This window comes from Lissotriton helveticus, chromosome 4_1 (assembly GCF_964261635.1).
Source record: "Lissotriton helveticus chromosome 4_1, aLisHel1.1, whole genome shotgun sequence".
In the NCBI taxonomy this organism is placed as follows: domain Eukaryota; kingdom Metazoa; phylum Chordata; class Amphibia; order Caudata; family Salamandridae; genus Lissotriton; species Lissotriton helveticus.
This window is the reverse complement of record NC_136063.1, coordinates 476410538-476425531: the sequence shown is the minus strand read 5'-3', so window position 1 is coordinate 476425531 and position 14994 is coordinate 476410538. Positions and strand designations below refer to the sequence as shown.

At 48.0% G+C, this 14994-nt stretch overlaps 1 protein-coding gene across 4 annotated transcripts in view; it reads left to right on the top strand.

The window, feature by feature from the left end:
• RIPK2 (receptor interacting serine/threonine kinase 2) overlaps positions 1-14994 on the top strand; it is a 419608-nt gene that overhangs the window by 364967 nt on the left and 39647 nt on the right. For 2 of the 4 annotated variants that reach the window (XM_078687067.1, XM_078687064.1), the window contains exon 10: positions 5731-5862. In XM_078687067.1, the coding sequence (XP_078543193.1) occupies positions 5731-5862 (132 nt within the window). Of the gene's footprint in view, positions 1-5730; positions 5863-12267; positions 12312-12398; positions 12462-14994 lie in introns of those variants that run through there. The other 2 variants (XM_078687065.1, XM_078687066.1) reach the window with 2 other exon arrangements.

Genomic DNA, 14994 nt, shown 5'->3' with positions numbered 1-14994 from the left:
TACACAGAGGGTCACCAGGAGTGTGTGCCCCCCGAAAACTACGCTAATACAGGCTCGAGAAAGCAGCGGGGCAACGGAGCTCGCTCGAGACACGTCTTCTCACATCGCTGTCTCGGCCACGCCCCCCTGTAGGTTAGGTTTTTGTCAGGCCTGTGCGAGGGTTTTGCTGCAGTTTGCCTATAGCGTGGATTGTTGTGGACGGTGGCGTTTTCCCTTGCGATGGCATCCGAAGATTACCGCGTTCTTGAGGCCATCTGCCTGCTCAGTGAGGCAGGGCGGATGGATTTGTTGGTTGGCCCCCAGGAGGACGGCGCGTCCCGCGAGGTGCATGTTGGCGGACGTGTTGGCGGCATTTTTTGCCTGCTCGCCGCCACGCAAGAATCCCCGTACGCAGGTGAGTGGGCAGGGCCATGGCGGGGGAGAGGGGGACGGGGCGGGCCGAAATCTCAGCAGGGAAGCGCTTTGCGCGTCTCCCCCCGCTGTCGCAGCATATGTCTGACCGCCTCAGTTTATCAGGGGGGTCGCATTGGAGTGGGAGGCGGGGCCCGTGGCAGGGAGGCGCGGGTGGGCTTGGTGAGCGTTGCTGGCTCGGGGGCAGCGGTTTGGAGCCAGTGCGTGGTAGGCGCGAGGAGCGCCTCTCCACCTCCGGCACCAGAGCTTTGTGGGCAGCGCGGGAGCACAGGTGCGGTGTCGGCCGGGCAGGCGGGGTCCGCAGGGAGGATCCAAGGGGCTGAGGTCAGGGGGAGGAAGGCGGCGAAGAAAAGCAGGTGTGCAGGTTGGGACATGAGCCCCCCCCTCACCCGCCCGGCATGTATATCTTCGGGAGGTGGACACACACAAGGCGAGAGGAGTCCCGCAGCAAAGATAGTGGGGGGGCGGAGTTAGGGGGGCCTCCCAGGCACACAGGTGGATGGGATGGGAGTTGGAGGATGTTCTTTTGCAGAGGGCGGGGGCGACACAAGGGGATGGGAGGGGTAATGAGGCGGCGGCGGGGTCTGGTGCAAGGGGCTGTGGCAGGCGGATGCGGGGGATTGGTCCCCGTTGCTCTTGTCAGAAAGCAGCGAGAAGGACTGTGAGGGTCTCAACGTTTTTGACTCCTGGACGGAGGGGGTCAGGGAGGCCCAATGGATGGACAGGGCCGGGGCGCACAGCGGGAGTGGGTTTTAAGGTCCCCGTGGGGGGGAAGGCTGGGAGTGTTGGAGGGGAGGCGCGGGGGAGGTGCTGGGTACAGGGGGCTGGGGTGACTGGGGGCCTCCTCAGATGAGGGGACGGGGTTTGGGAGCTTGGCGTAGAGCGAGGATGAGGAGGATGGGAGAGGGGGGGGAGATCTTAAAGCGGTCGGTAGGGCATGGGTGGCCGGCGCACGCGGACGGAGGTGCAGTATGAGGGTGTAGGTGGGGTGCAGAGAGAGGGACCCAGCACACCAGTCCTGCCCTTTGTTTTACAGGAGGAGGCGCGTTGCAGGGTTCCAGACTTGGGAGGGCAGGGAACGGCCCAATGGCGCCAAGGTGAAGGGAGGGCTGAGCCTCCCGCGGCGTGCCCAGTACCGGCGGGGGATCCCGTCGCGGTCGGCAGAAGAAGGCCCATGGCGGGCTCGCCAACTCCTACACCCACAGGGCCGTTACGGCTTGGGGAGCAACACCGGAGGAGGAGCGACGCACATGTTGTTTTTAATGTGTAGAAGGGGGCAGTCGGCGCCGCCGGCCGGAAGGGCTGGTGGTTTTCGGGGTGTTGAAGTAGTTGATGATGATGATGACAGTTTGGAGGAAGGGGAGCTGAGAGATGGTGAGGGTGGAGGGGAGTAATGGTGTTGGTAGGATATACAGGTGTCACGGCGCCAGGTGGAGAGTATGGGCTGGGCATCACCCTGGGAGGCGAGATCGGCCCCCTTGGATCAGAGGAGTGGAGAGCGTCGGTCGGCTTACTTAGCACCAGGTAAAAAAGCGGCGAGCGCGACAGCGAGGTTGGTTTCGGTGGGGGGTGAGGAAAGGGTCGGGGGGGGACAGGCTTCGGAAGGTAATGTATGTGTCTGACAAAGGGGTAGGCCCGGATGTGGTGATGGAGGAGCCGGTGGGCAAGGTGCCAGAGAGCAAGAAAAATGCGGGTGTGGGGTCCTCTGGGACGGTGGCAAAGGGGCCGGAGAAGGTGGCACCGTGGGCGGGGCTGCCCCGGGGGAGGACGGTGTGAAGGTGGAGAGCAAGGAGTTGAAGGTCAAGCAGCTGCCGTATATGGGGGTCACGAAGCCTTTAGGGGCTCATTTGATGTTGTCCACTGAGGAGCGCATTTGGAAGGGGGAGTATGTGGAGATATTAAAACTCCTGCACCGGAAAGTGAGGGCGAAGGAGGGATCTAAGGAGAAGAGGCCGAAGGTGCCCCTTACGATTCTTAATCTCTGCCAGCATGTATTGTGAGAAGTTTCCCGAGCGGTCGGTGTCCATGTTTAAATATATGGACGTAATCAGGAAGGCCCAGATTATGGGGGGAGGATACGCGTGGGCCCAGTAGGACGAGGAGTTCAGGGTCCGCATGGCATGGGAGCCCGAGGCAAAATGGGGCGAGCTAGACACCGATTTGTTGCAGCGCACTTTGGGACTGGCTGGGTCAAGTAAGACCATATTTACTGTGAGCGGGTTGCCTATTGTCTACCAGCCCTTTCAGGGCCGCCCCACCCGAGGTGGGGTGGGGGCAGGGGCCAAGGACCAGTCGGGTTCACAATGAAATGTTGGGATTACAATTAAGGGGCATGCGGTAGGGAGTATTGCCGGTTCCGACATGAATGTTTGAGCTGTGGAAAGACTGGACATGCCCTGGTCAAATGGTGAGGAGCTAAGGGGCAGCAGCAGGGGGGACAGCAGGGGCAGTCCGGGGTTTTTCGGCCAGGGACACAGCAGCAATCTGGGGGTGGTAAAGGGGCCTAGGCCAAAGGGCCTGGGCCAAAGGGCTCGTACTCCAGTTAGTGTTGACCGTTTGGTGGCAGCTCTACAGGATTATCCGGACAAAGGGGCTGCAGATCGTTTGCGGACGGGGTTTCTGGAAGGGTTTCGGCTGGGCTATGAGGGGCCACGGGTTCGGAGGTGGGACGACAATTTGAAGTCCGCCAAGGAGCACCCTGAGGTGGTGCAGGAGAGGCTGGATAAGGAAGTGGGAGAGGGCCGCATGGTCGGACCCTTTCAGGACTGGCCGTTGGTGGATTTGATTGTGTCACCCATTGGGGTAGTGCCAAAGAAAGAAAAGGGGCAGTTTCGCCTCATTCAGCGTTTGTCGTGGCTCTGTAAATGATTTTATTGATGAGCGGGAGACCACGGTGTCTTATTCCTCTGTTGACGCAGCCATGTCCTTGCTGGGGACCGCGGGCGCAACAGCAGGGTGGCAAAGTGCGACATCAAGTAGGCTTTCCGGCTGCTTCCAGTCCACCGAGACGATTGGGGCTTACTGGGGATCCAGTTTAACGGGCGCTGGTACATGGACAAAGCGTTGCAGATGGGCTGCTCGATGTCTTGCGCACTGTTCGAATGCTTCAGCACGTTCCTACAATGGTTATTCACGGAACGTACGGGTCACCTAGGAGTAACGCTCTACCTGGATGAGTTTTTCGTGGTCGGCACCCCAGGCTCCGCGGACTGCCAGGTTGCGCTGGACAGGTTTGAGGAGATCACGGGGGAGTTGGGCGTGCCATTGGCACCGGACAAGACAGTGGGGCCGTGCACGGCGCTGTCATTTTTGGGTATTGAGCAGGACTCGGGGGCAATGGAGGCCCATTTACCAGCGGAGAAGAAACATCAAATGTTGGAGTTGCTGGAGGTTATGTTGGCACGACACAAAGTCACAGTCTTGGACATCCAGGTGCTGTTGGGTCGCCTATATTTCGCTTGCAGGGTGGTGCGAGTGGGGTGGACTTTCTGTAGGAGATTGGGCAGGGCGTTGGCCGCCGCATCATCACGTGCGGCTGTCCGCAGGTATTCGCGAGAACCTGAGGATGTGGCAGTTCTTTTTGCAGAACTTTAACAGGATCCCCATGCAGAGGGGTGATGACCATGTCTGGGATGCCCAAATCTTTTCTGACGCGGAGGGGAGCGACGGTTTCGGGCTGTACTGGCAGGGGAGATGGTGTGCAGAGAAGTGGCCCCCTGAGTGGGCGGGGGTGGTAGGAGCATTGCCTTCCTGGAGCTCTTCCCTTTGGTGGTGGCAATCTCGCTTTTGGGGGACTTGTTGGCACACAGAAGAGTGACATTCCATGTATATAATATGGCGGTGGTGGAGGTGGTGAATAGGCAGTCGTCTAGAGAAGCGCAGGTGCTGAAGTTGCTGCGAGTGTTTGTGCTGGGCTGCTTGCGGCATGATATTGCTTTTCGCGCGTGCATGTGCCCGGGGTGAACAATGACTTAGCCGATGCTTTGTCTCGTTCGCAGTGGGGAAGATTCCATGGGTTAGCCAAGGACACAGATCGGACCCGACCAGCATTCCGCTGCAACTGTGGTACGTAGGCAACACAGGATGTTGCAGCTGGTTTTAGGGTCCTTGGCGCACTCTACTAAGGTGACTTATATGACAGCATGGGAGGAGTTTGTGGCGTCTGGGGCGAGACGCGGCGTTCGGAGAGGGGGCGGCAGAAGGACGTTATACAGTTTATCCTGTCCTTAATTGAGAAGGGGCTCACGCGGGTCACGATAGAGGGGAAGCTGGCGTGGATCGCCTTTATGGGTAAACTCCTGTGGGGTTACGTGCCGTCGGCGGGGGAGTTCGGCTCTTGGATGCTAGAGGGTTGGGCCCAGGAGTGTGGGAGGTTGTGCCGGGTCAGGCAACCCTTGTCTTGGGACCTGCTGTAACAAATGTTATTTGTCGGGGCCTTTAGGGTGTCTGAGTTGTTGGGAGTCAGAGGGGGTGCCGGGATTTTGTGGTCCGAGGTTTCTTTTAGAGGGACCGAGGTATGTCTTTGGCTATGGAAGTCTAAGATGGACCAGAGGGGCGTGGGTCGGTGGGTATCCTTGCAGGCGGCGGATTCGGATTGGATATGCCCGATACAGTGGGGATTGAAACTGAGGGCTGGGGCGCCGGCGGGAGGAGCGTCAAGGGGTCAGGTAAATCTATGATTAGAGAGATTTTCGTTATGTAAGGCAAAGTGCCAGTTTAAATAAATTTGTGATATGCACCTGTTTCAATAAAGCGGCATTTTACACACACGAATGGTTGTCGGTGTCGCTTGCCCCCTCATCCCTTCCAACCACTGCTCTACACACAGATCGTTCTGTAAAACTCACCTCTTCCGATTCGATTCTGTTCAACAAACTGAGAAGTCATGTACTCGAATATCCTAACCGCAATTTTGGACCTCATTAAAAACGTTATGCAAAGGTGACGACAATGCAACACGTTGGTGTTGCTAACAAAGCCATTTTGTTTCACTGCTGCCCGTATGTAACCCCCACTGTACATATTTTACGACAAAAGGTAAACTTTTTTGCAGTCTTCCAAGTTGCTGAAAGCAGTATTTTCAGTGACTATAAAATTTGTCATATTCTGGTGGTAATTCATGCTTGATGACCCAGCGGTGACGTTTGTCATTTTCAACTGGTGATATGCTGTTCAGTAAGTAGTTTTGTAACCAATGTGGTAGCTGCTCATTTTCATGTGTTCACATTATGCTACTTGTTAACGTTCTAAATACCATTGGGATTGGAAGGCTGCTTACTGATGTTTGTTAATCCTGTTAACCTCTTTCCCCCCACCAAGGTCCCTTTGAGCCCATTGGTCCGACATCAAATGCTGTTAGTCTACCCTGCGCCTGGAATCCCGCTTCTCTGACTGATAATGAAAGCGTGTTCCTTACATCATATTTGAAACCAGATTGGCGACCACCATCAGGTAGGTTAGATTCTAAAGACAAAAAAAAAGCTTGGGGGGGTCCAAGGGCTAGAATAACGACCCAAAACAGACATGTGCCCTAATAATGCAAATACACAACAAAATATGTCTGTAGGTCAAGAAAAAGAAAAGGAAAACTGTGGTTCTACTGTGCACCCATGTGTGTGATGCAACTAGTCTAGACTTGCAAGTGACTCATACAAAGTTGTGGCAGAACACACTTACACCCACATGCATCAAAGTCAATTGCATTCGCAAACGGTGCGAATCGCAATTTTCGGCCGTTTGCGAATGCAATTGACTAATTTGGAATGCATCATGCATTTCGCAATTTTAGGAATCGCAACCATGTTGCGATTTCAAAAATTGTGATTGCATTTAAGAAATCGCAATTTCAGATTTCTTAAATGCAATGCATGATCATTTTTTAACTGCGAATTCGCCATTTGGAAGTGGTAAAATAGCATAAGGTTGAACTTCATGCTAATTTACCGAAAACGTTCAAATATGCACAAATTGCATTTTTGAAAGTTTTAATTTAAACACACACATGCCCTTGGGGCATGTGTGTGTGTGTAAATTGCATTTAAAGTTACATTTCAGGGGTGCAGGGAGGGGTTCTTTGGACCCCTCCCCTGCACCCTTGAAATTGCATTCACATTTTGCGAATCGCAATTTGAAATTCGCAAAATGTGAATGCCTTCCCATTCATTCCTATGGGCCTTTTGGCCTATAGGAATCAATGGGAAGGGTTTTCCTTAATTGCGATTCGCAAATTGTGAATAGCAATTAAGGAAAAATACCGAATCACAAAAATAAATGCAAATTTTTCATGCATTGTAGTTTGCGATTTCTAAATTGCGATTCCTTCATTTTCGCAATTTAGGAATCGCAAACGGATGCAATGATGCATGTGGCCGTAAAATCCTAAATTAGGAAAAAAGTGCCCATCAGTTCCCATCCGGTACCGCCCTATTCATCATCTGGGCTCTCCTTACCCAGCAGGAAAAAGTCTGTCGCGAGATGTTTTATGTGACAGACAGAATTGTGTGTGAAAGCTGGAACCGAAAGTTAAATGCAATAGGGTAACTGAATTGCAGTGCATAAATGTGAAAAAGAAAAATGTGTTATAAAATTAGGTAGAATAGAGTAGTATGAACAATTTTATTGAAATCTCTCCGTTCTCCCAATATTAAAATATCAATAACTGACAGATTTAACAGAATATCTGTCTGCAAGCAGGGTCGACATGTTTCAGCAGATGTGGCTCAAATTATGCCACTGCCTTCTTCAGGACCAGATATTAAACAGCTACTGCAATAAATAATCAAGATATCACCTGTATGGTATGCAGGTCTTGCTCAATCCTCTCCAAAAACTGAAGATCAAATGTGCGCCAAGTAAAGGAGGACGCACGTGGAACCACAAAGATAAAAGGAAAGAAACATTAGTGTGCTATTCAACCATATAGTACTTTAAGCACATTGATTCAAAGTGAATATGGAGATTAATTCCATTATTCAAACACGCCCTCACTTACCTATTTGGTGGGAGGAAGATACCTCACCCCACCTGGCTGCAGCTCAGGTGTGTGGAGCACCGCTCTGGCAGAAAACAGAACAAACAAGACTGACACACATTTAGACATTCACAGGCATATTTTTTAGGAATCAAAGTAGATGTAGAGAATCATCCTTGGGGCTTATATCATCTATATGCCCCTCTCATTTCTCAGTATGTCGCAGAATTACATATATCTATATATATCTCTATTGCACAGGACTACAATTTTCATCTGTACATAACACTGGTGTCATTAGTGCTCAATAGATGCCAATCGGTTCAATAGGTGGATGCCAAAAAAGTACATAATCCACATGAGTACCATGATATATATAGTAATACCCAATGACGCTATTGTGGAAAGGGCGGTCATTAGGCAGGCACCTCATTGAAACCTACACCATCTTTTTTGGTCCTATAGCTCTCAATAGTCATACGATATTGGCGTTGATGCGCGAAATGCTTCCACAGCAAAGCTTATTTGCATCTACTATACCATAATTTATGCAATAGCTATCGAGCAATCATATCTCAAAAATGATTCTTCAGCACTCTAAGTATCGCATCATGTCAAAACGAGTAAACCCCTATTAGCGTGACAACCATGAAAGGCACTCTTTTTTAATCACAAACCTTACGTGAAGCGCTGTATCAAAGGAAGTAGGGACCTTAAACAATTACGAAAAAAAAGGCACCAATCTCTCCGTCGGTACACCGGGCGTCCCTCTGAGCAAACTGGGGGGGGCGCCGGTGTCTAGCCTTTGGTCGTATTTAGAGTTGACGAAGTACGGTCACATGACCGATCACGTGACCCGCTTCCATTAAGTTTCCGAGAGTCTTCGATCCACTACTCAATATTTTTTAGGATCCTGATAAGACCGTTTTCTTTAGAAAAAGCCCTTACTTGGCGTATCTGGCATTAGTTACCCTCCTCGTCCTAAGGCTCCTCCCGTGTAATCAAAAACAAGCAGTCGGACATCAGGTGATCAAAAAAGTAGTTCCATGATAGAAGTACTGACAGCCCAAGTGGTGATGGGAGCTGTAGTTTGAGACCCATATCTATGTCCCGGAGTACGAGACTCCCTTAAGCCAACAGTCAATAGATCGCTTTAATGTTCGCCAAGTGTATTTACACTCGCAAATCAATAAGCCAAAAAAACCTCAGTCAAATAACCAACAATAATCAGGTGGTTTAAACTGTAGTTAGTTGGTAAAGCTACTAACACTCCCTGTAGTGATGGGAAATGTAAGTTCGAGACTCCCTTAGGTCAACAAGTGATAAAACCGGTAGGTGTTAGAATATATTATAAATTGCAAAAGAACACGCCAATTATTCTAATATAACCAGTCAGCCAAATATGGTGAGGGGTGAACACAGACCCTCATTATTGGAATGAATTGCTCGGATTCATAAATGGTGTTAGCACTATCAGTATTCATATAGTTAGAGCTAGAATACAGTTGATGGATACAGCAACAAGCAGAAACTTCCTACTGAAGACAATGGTGGAAAAGGTGATCAACCAGACATTTAAACGCCATATGGAATGTTTCTCAGTATCTCTCTCCTTATTTAGAATTTAGAATACAATCCATAAGTCTACATAGACAACACCTTGACCATCACAAATGGGCTATCATAGGGACATCAAAGGTATATCTTCATTTAGACCAGCCTTGTCACTATTGAGTTTATAAACCCATTTCTGCTCTTTCTTAAAGAGATATTTCGCAATATCCACAACGGTCGGGTATGTAGGGTTGCTCCAACACTGTCCACTTGAAATCAGTGGGAGCATGGCCAATCTGCAAAAAGTGAGCTGTAAGTCGTGTCGCTTGCTTACGACAACGAATGGTGCTCTTATGTTCCGAGATTCTCAATTTAATTTTTCTTGTTGTCATTCCAACATATTGTAGTTGGCACGGACAGGTGATCAAATATATGAGGTTCTGGCTGTTACAATTAGTGAATCGGCGCTGTTGCCAAGGTCTGTTAGTCCCAATGTCCACTGACAATGATTTAGACGTCTGTGGACATGAAGCGCAGGTCCCACAAGGATGATGACCCTCCACAGCCGGTAAGTCCCAAAGGGTTCCAACCGACCGAGATGTTTTAGTATGGTGTCGGGTATGTACCAATTTATCTTTCAAATTGGAACCTCTTTTAAAGACAAACAGGGTTCGTGCTATTTGATCCCCTCCTGTGTTTAAGATAGACCAATGTTTTAAAACCATCTTCTGGATCTGGTTTGATCTAGTATTGAAGGTATTAACAAAGGTTAAACGATTGGCTCTCTTTGTTAGTGTGCGGTTCCAAAAGGGCCTCGCGATGGTTGTTGGAGGCACGTTTTTTGGATGAACGCACGATCTTACTCGGGTAGCCTCTTTCGTACAGCTGTACCTCTAGGTTATGAGCATGTTTCTCAAAAGCGACTTTGTTGGAACAGTTGCGTTGTACCCTCAGAAATTGCCCATAGGGCAAGTTATTTCTTAATGACCGGGGGTGACAACTCTCATAGCTGAGCAAGGAATTTCTTGCCATAGGTTTTCTGTATAACTCAGATTCAAGACCACTAGGTGTAGAAATGAGCAAGAGATCGAGAAAAGGCAAGTGGAGTTCACTATATTCAACTGTGAACCGTAAGAATGCATTTTGCGCATTTAGCCATTTTTGGAACTGGAGAAGGTCCTCTATTGTACCACGCCAAATTACAAAAATATCATCTATATATCGCTTCCAGATGCGAAGCGATCTATAGAAAGGATTAGTAGATGTTAGGACGATCTGCTGTTCAAAGTCTTTTACATATAGATTTGCTAAACTGGGAGCGAAGACACTGCCCATGCTGGTACCAGCAATTTGAAGGTATACAGTGTCTTCAAATTTAAAATAGTTTTCCTTCATGGCAATCTCTGCCAGGCTCATGATGAATGGAACAGGTGTGATGGACTCTATATTACTTTGCTCCAATAGCCTTCCTACAACTTGCAAAGTCTCATTTTGAGGAATTGATGTGTATAAAGATTCCACATCGAAAGATGCCAAAATATCCAAAGATTGATCAAATTCTATCTCCAGAAGGAGTCTCAAGAAGTCTTTAGTGTCCTGTAAGAACGTTGGCATCTTTTTGACCATTGGGTTGAGGAAGTAATCAACAAAAGTTCATAAAGGCTCCAAAAGCGAGCCAATGCCCGATATTATAGGGCGTCGTAGTGGTGGTCTCTGTGGTTTATGTACCTTAGGAAGAATGTAAAAATAAGGTACAGAAGGATGGGTATTAATGAGGAACTGAGCCTCATGGGAAGTAGACCATCCTTCAGCAGTTGCTTCTTCCACTAGATGTTCAATAGTTCGTTTGAGACGTTCTGTAGGATCTACTGCTAAAGGAGCGTAGGATTTCGTATCCTGTAGTTGGTGCAAACATTCAATGCGGTAGGTGGTAGTGTCTAACAGGACTATAGCTCCGCTCTTATCAGCTGGCTTGATAGTAATAAGCTAATTAGATGTTAAACAGCGTAGAGCTTCCTGTTCCCTCTTAGGGAGGTTGACAAATGAATTTGTTTGTGACTGAAAAGGTGAACTCATATCATTTCCAACAGCTTTTTCAAAAGTAATGACTTTCGCAGGAATGCCAATAGTGGGAGGAATGTAGGTAGAGGGTCTCTTTAAACCAGTGTTAGTATTAATCGGTTCAGTGGGATCATTATTTTTGTTTGCAAAGAAAAAATGTAGCCTAATTTTTCTAAAAAACTTGGACATCTCTGTCTGTGCAAGAAAAGGATCACCTGATTGTGTTGTCACAAAACCTAAGCCTCTATTCAGTAGAGCTTCCTCAGTCTCTGTGAGAGTATAGGAATTAAAATTTATCACGAGACTGTCTCGTTGCTTGTTCCCGCTCCTTCCTGGGGTATTCTCTTCCCGCTCCTGAGGTCCATTGTGGGCAATTGTGGCTGTGGTCCCCAATGTACCTGTGGAGCTGTTCCCTGAAGAAGACAGGGAACAGCTCCACAGGTACATTGGGGTCCAAGTTTTTTAGAAAAATTAGGCTACATTTTTTCTTTGCAAACAAAAATAATGATCCCACTGAACCGACCTGTCACTCAGACTAAAACCACGTGTGGTGGTATTACCTGATAGATGCTTTGACTATTGCCACATCCTTCATTTAGATGTAAGTCTATTGTCCACCTACATAGACAAGTACCATGTACTTAAACATCCGGTTTCAAACCAGGTCCTTTGATATGTTAAATTCCAATTCATGTCGTTACAATATTAATTCCATTTCATGTTGTTACACTATAGATTGGTGTCATGGATATTATTCTCAGAATTCTTGGCGTGCGCTACCTTGCCTCCCCCTGACCCGAGCATACGTCCGCCCATCACGCCTGCGTCGCGTCATGCATGCTGTATCTGGCCTGACGTCTGTTTTTGACCCAGCCACTTCCTGTTAGTCTAGGTTACCTCGGTAACCGTGCTACACGCCCCCCACTCTGCCTCCATTGATGGCCGCACTCCGCCCCTAGCCTTCCCTTAGCCAATGTCACCCCGTGTACCATGCCACCCGCCTCCTGCCCCGCCTCCCGCGGTGACCGGACTCCGCCCCCAGCCCTGCACTTCCTGATTTATATGGAGATACCACACGCGCCTAGTTAACTCCCGCATTCACTGCCGGCAGCCCACCCTTCAGCAGAGCCCCGCTTGCCTTCTGCCGCCCTGCTTAAATCAGGTAAATTCAGGACTTTTTCTACACGTCTGGTGCTTTCAAAAACCTGAGATCTTTATGTTCTCTCACACCACCGGCGCGATCTTACTCCCAGTACTTTTCCTCCCCGCAGGTGCAGCAAGTCCCGCCCGCTGTTCAAGTCAAAGCATCTATCAGGTAATACCACCACCTGTGGTTTTAGTCTGAGTGACAGGTCGACTCTTGTCGCTTTTTCTTAATTCCTTATCCTTTACTCCCCCGCAGCGATCGATCATTGAGTGATTAATCGGACTTCAAGTACCCTCGCTCGCCCGCCTGGGTATAACTGTAAGTTCCTCCTGTCCGTTTCTTGCCCGGCATGCCCTCACTATTCACGTACCAAATCTCCCAAAACCGACTGACACCGTGATTTACTTCACTGGACACAATAAGATATACCAATCATCTCCTATTGTCTCAACATTAGTCACCCCCTATAAACACTACCGTGACCCCCCCGTTCCGGCCCGCACCCCAACCACACCCTATGCACATTAAACCTTTAATGTAAACCTGATCTCCAACCCGTTCACCACCTCACCCCCTGCCCTGTCCTAACCCTTACCCTCCCCGCTCAAAATTGCCCTTTCTGCCCACAGCACTGTTTCCATCGACAACCCTGTCCTGATGACGATCCCGACTAAAGGGGATCGAAACGCCGTCGACTGTACAGCTTGAATTATACGACGCATATCACGTCTTGTGCTCCTGTATAAATAACTGTGTTTCAAGTGATTATAACTTGTCTTTCGGAGCCACTATTTGATGTAAATACTTCGTTTAATGCGTCGTCAATGCTGTTGTTTTTAGCACTTGCACATTCACTATCACCAAATTGTATAATAGCACCTTGCACCAAGTGTCACTGGGTTGTCACAAGATCCGCTCTGTACAGTGCTGTTTTAAACTGTATTGACATATGAAAGATCTTTTCCCATGCCTCTTGGTAAATTATACCACCTCCTCTAAAAATCAATTGACTCCTTGTTTCTTTCTCCTTTGTAATGCATGTTGCATACATTTTTGAAATTGTCTTTACATAAATCCTGTTGGGAATTGTTCTTGCTTACACGATACACCCATCCCAACGAGGTCTATGGGTTTTCTCCTGTTATTCCTATACAACGTTTTTACAGGACACTAAAGACGTCTTGAGAATCCTTCCGGAGATAGAATTTGATCAATCTTTGGATATTTTGGCATCTTTCGATGTGTAATCTTTATACACATCAATTCCACAAAATGAGACTTTGCAAGTTGTAGGAAAGCTATTGGAGCTAAGTAATATAGAGTCCATCACACCTGTTCCATTCATCATGAGCCTGGCAGAGATTGCCATGAAGGAAAACTATTTTAAATTTGAAGACACTGTATACCATCAAATTGCTGGGACCAGCATGGGCAGTTTCTTCGCTTCCAGTTTAGCAAATCTATATGTACACGACTTTGAACAGCAGATCGTCCTAACATCTACTAATCCTTTCTATAGATCGCTTCACATCTGGAAGCGATATATAGATGATATTTTTGTAATTTGGCGTGGTACAGTAGAGGACCTTCTCCAGTTCCATCAATGGCTAAATGCGCAAAATGCATTCTTACGGTTCACAGTTGAATGTAGTGAATCCCACTTGCCTTTTCTCGATCTCTTGATCATTTCTACACCCAGTGGTCTTGAATCTGAGTTATACAGAAAACCTATGGCAAGAAATTCCTTGCTCAGCTATGAGAGTTGTCACCCCCGGTCATTAAGAAGTAACTTGCCCTATGGGTAATTTCTGAGGGTACAACGCAACTGTTCCAACAAAGTCGCTTTTGAGAAACATGCTCATAACCTAGAGGTACAGCTGTACGAAAGAGGCTACCCGAGGAAGATCGTGCGTTCATCCAAAAAACGTGCCTCCAACAACCATCGCGAGGCCCTTTTGGAACCGCGCACTTACAAAGAGAGAGCCAATCGTTTAACCTTTGTTAATACCTTCAATACTAGATCAAACCAGATCCAAAAGATCGTTTTAAAACATTGGTCTATCTTAAACACAGGAGGGGATCAAATAGCTCGACCCCTGTTTGCCTTCAAAAGAGTTTACAATTTGAAAGATAAATTGTTACATACCCGACCACATACTAAAACATCTCGGTCGGTTGGGACCCTTTGGGACTTACCGGCTGTGGAGGGTCATCATCCTTGTGGTACCTGCGCTGCATGTCCACAGACGTCTAAATCATTGTCTGTGGACATTGGGACTAACAGACCTTGGCAACAGCGCCTATTCACTAATTGTAACAGCCAGAACCTCATATATTTGATCACCTGTCCGTGCCAACTACAATATGTTGGAATGACAACGAGAAAAATTAAATTGAGAATCTCGGAACATAAGAGCACCATTCGTTGTCGTAAGCAAGCAACACGACTTACAGCTCACTTTTTGCAGATTGGCCATGCTCCCACTGATTTCAAGTGGACAGTGTTGGAGCAACCCTACATACCCGACCATGTTGTGGATATTGCGAAATATCTATTTAAGAAAGAGCAAAAATGGGTTTATAAACTCAATAGTGACAAGGCTGGTCTAAATGAAGATATACCCTGGATGTCCCTATGATAGCCCATTTGTGATGGTCAAGGTGTTGTCTATGTAGACTTATGGATTGTATTCTAAATTCTAAATAAGGAGAGAGAAACTGAGAAATATTCCATATGGCGTTTAAATGTCTGGTTGATCACCTTTTCCACCATTGTCTTCAGTAGGAAGTTTCTGCTTGTTGCTGTCTCCATCAACTGTATTCTAGCTCTAACTATTTGAATACTGATAGT